The sequence below is a fragment of the Galeopterus variegatus genome, unplaced genomic scaffold, assembly GCF_000696425.1.
Source record: "Galeopterus variegatus unplaced genomic scaffold, G_variegatus-3.0.2 Scaffold3517, whole genome shotgun sequence".
Classification (NCBI taxonomy): Eukaryota; Metazoa; Chordata; class Mammalia; order Dermoptera; family Cynocephalidae; genus Galeopterus; species Galeopterus variegatus.
Window position 1 is genome coordinate 226,751 of NW_007729628.1, and position 2,878 is coordinate 229,628.

Below are 2,878 nucleotides of genomic sequence, written 5' to 3' on the forward strand. Positions count from 1 at the left end.
GAGGGTTTATGAATGATTTCACTGAGGAGGCAACATTTGAATGCGGCTTGAAGCACGTCCAGGAGTTTACAGGGCTGGTGGTGGGGTTGGGAATGAGATGAGCCAGAGAACTGCAGCACTCTCCTTGTCTAATAATTGCCTAGATGGAAAGAGGGGGTGACGAGGTTCCCTTCAAAGCTGTGCTCAGATGCCAGGCGGAGTATCCAGTCCTGACGGTAAAGTGCAAAGATTCCATGTTTGACCAGGATGATCAATTACACAGCTGCAAGCTACCATGTGGGACGATGTAGATAGAGAACACTGCCATGCTGGCCGGAAGACTGGGGGACAGGGCAGATAAGGGGTCACAGAAGGGGTCATGCAAGGCAAAGGGGCCGAGAAGCTAGGTGGGCAGGGGAGGTGCAGAGGGAGCTGGGTTGACATGAGTGGGCCTCTGCAAAGCTCAGGAGGCGCTGGGCTTTACTAATTAGGGAAGCAGCAGCTAATCAGAGCCAGAAACACTAAATAAAGGCACAATCTGGTGACCCGGCCCCTTGTTCTCCAACATGAAAGGCCTCAGCCCTGGTGCCAGAAGCAACTAGAGATCTAAATGTCACGTCAATGAGGAACTGGAAAGAAATTCCCCTAAATTCCTGCCCTTATCTCCATCTCCTTTTTATTACCAACTGGAAGTCGTCACAGGCATTGCCAGGACTGGAGTTTCATGAGTTGAAGAGAAAGGAAGGGGGAAAATGAGCAACCGTGCCGCCACCATGACTCCCTAGGGTGGGCCGGGCAGCCAGACCTCCTCCAAAGGCCTTGCTAGGAGCCGTGCTGCCACCAAGGCCCGGCCACCGCAGGCGCCTCTCTAGAACTGCCCCAGGGCTGACCCTCAGTTCCCCTCGTCTAGTTTCGGTGAAAACGTCAGGGTCTGAGAAGCCAGAAAATCAGGTATGGGCTCCCTCACTGCTGTGCAGGGAACCAGCGTGGCGAGAAAACCCCCTTCAACCAGCCAGTCCCGGCCAGGCGGGGCGGGGTCCCCCTCCTTTCTCTGGGCTCAGACAGTGCCCAGTACAGACCTTTATCTCAGGACTGACATAGGCCCTGAAATGCTCTGTTTATGTCTCGGCGTCCCCTGGAGTCTGGGGGAGGTGCAGACCTGGCCAGGAGGGGAGCTGGTGGGGATCGGGGCTGTCGGCCACAGCCGATCGTGCATTCTCAGTGTTCACCACACTAAGAACCCAGGTCTCACACCTCAGCCTGTCAGAGTAACCTAGACAGCTTAAGACACAGATTGCTGGGCCCCGTCCCCAGAGCTTAGGACTCAGGCGGTCTGGGTTGGGGCCTGAGAGTTTGCATTCCTAACAAGCCCCCAGGTGCTGCTGATGCCGCTGGCCTCTGGCCATTGAGAACCACTGAACTGGAGTAGGAAACACTGGACTAGGAGTGAGAAGACCTGTATTCTGCTCAGGTTCTGACAGCTGCTAGCTCTGCGTGCAAATCTGTTTGACACATCTCAGGATTATTATGAGGAACAAAGGAGCTAGCATGTGTGAGTCACGTGTTAGGGGTGAAAATGTTCTGTATAAATACAGGAAATTACTAAAGCAGACAAAATACATTTTGGGGGGTGTAGGTCAGAAAAGTGCCAGGGGATAGAAGGAGATTGCCTGGCACCGAGAAGAAAGTGGTCCAGGATGTCAGATCCTGTAAGCCTGTGGCCTCCAGGATATAAGCATCCTGAGCCAGGGCTTTGGCTGCCTTGTTCACACTGTCTCCTAGTGCCTACCACTGCCCCCAAGGATGTCAGATCCTGTAAGCCTGTGGCCTCCAGGATATAAGCATCCTGAGCCAGGGCTTTGCCTGCCTTGTTCACACTGTCTCCTAGTGCCTACCACTGCCCCCATATATTTGATTAATAAATGAAAAGACCTCGGTTTCCTCAACTATAAAGAGGAGGTTGAGCCACACGATCCCTAAGGTTCCTTCCAGTTATGAAAATCTGGATATTGTAAGTGTTGCCAGGATTTGCTCTGCTTCCAAGCCCTATGATGGGAATACTCATCATCTTGAGTGACCCCCTGCTGTTCTTCTACGTAGGGGACGTGAGTCATGGAGTCTGACTGTGAAAGCAAGAAGGAAAATAAATGCCAAGCTCTCCCTTGCCTTTCTCAGGCTCAGCGCTTACTGCTCCCCTCCAAGCACCACCAACCAGGGACTTCTACCTACCTGCTCTGGACGAACTTGGGAGTTGACCAGAAGGTAGACAACTGAGTCAGGCAGGCCAATGCTTTTTATGAGAAATAGTGTCAGTTTTTCTTCATCTTTTAGGATATCCCGAATTCGTATGCCTCTTCCTGTATATGAATGAGAGAAAGAACAGGGTGTTGAAGGGGAAATGGGTCAAAAAAAGAAAATGGCCAGAATTAATTGGAACATTTCTGATTTGACTCTCAGAAGAAGGCTCTGTGTTTGGGTTCCCTGGGAGCACCTGGAGGCCAGGCTGTCACCAACACAGAGGTTGTATTGACTGCTGAAGCAGCAGGGCACCATTTAGAGAGAAGGCACAGACAAAAAATCACCTGGTCTCAAATGTCAATAGTGCCAAGGGTGAGAACCCTGGATCCTAAACCTAGTCTAAGATTGGAGAAGATGTGTGCTCCGTCCACACTGCAGTTGTTATGGAGTACGAGACACTTCTTGGTGTTTCTGTAATCTTAGCTCAGGCTCAGAGCTCTGGGCATTGACATGAACTAAGAAGATGGGGCTACTAAGGGAAAGAAAAGCTTAAAGTGGAAAGAGGAGATGTCCTACAGACTGGGCTTGCGATTTCATGTCCTGGTCACCCCCACGTTCCTTTCAGCTCCATTCAAAACCTGCTGGAAGCAGGAGTTTCTTT

At 51.4% G+C, this 2,878-nt stretch overlaps 1 protein-coding gene across 1 annotated transcript in view; it reads right to left on the minus strand.

Moving 5' to 3' along the window:
* The window catches only part of ABCA4 (ATP-binding cassette, sub-family A (ABC1), member 4), a gene marked incomplete at its 5' end in the record, with an annotated part of 119,813 nt that extends 117,477 nt beyond the window's left edge, over nt 1-2,336 (minus strand). Inside the window, one exon of the mRNA XM_008585325.1 lies at nt 2,209-2,336. Coding sequence (XP_008583547.1) covers nt 2,209-2,336 — 128 coding nt within the window. The remainder of the gene's footprint in view (nt 1-2,208) is intronic.
* Nucleotides 2,337-2,878: the final 542 nt, after the last annotated feature.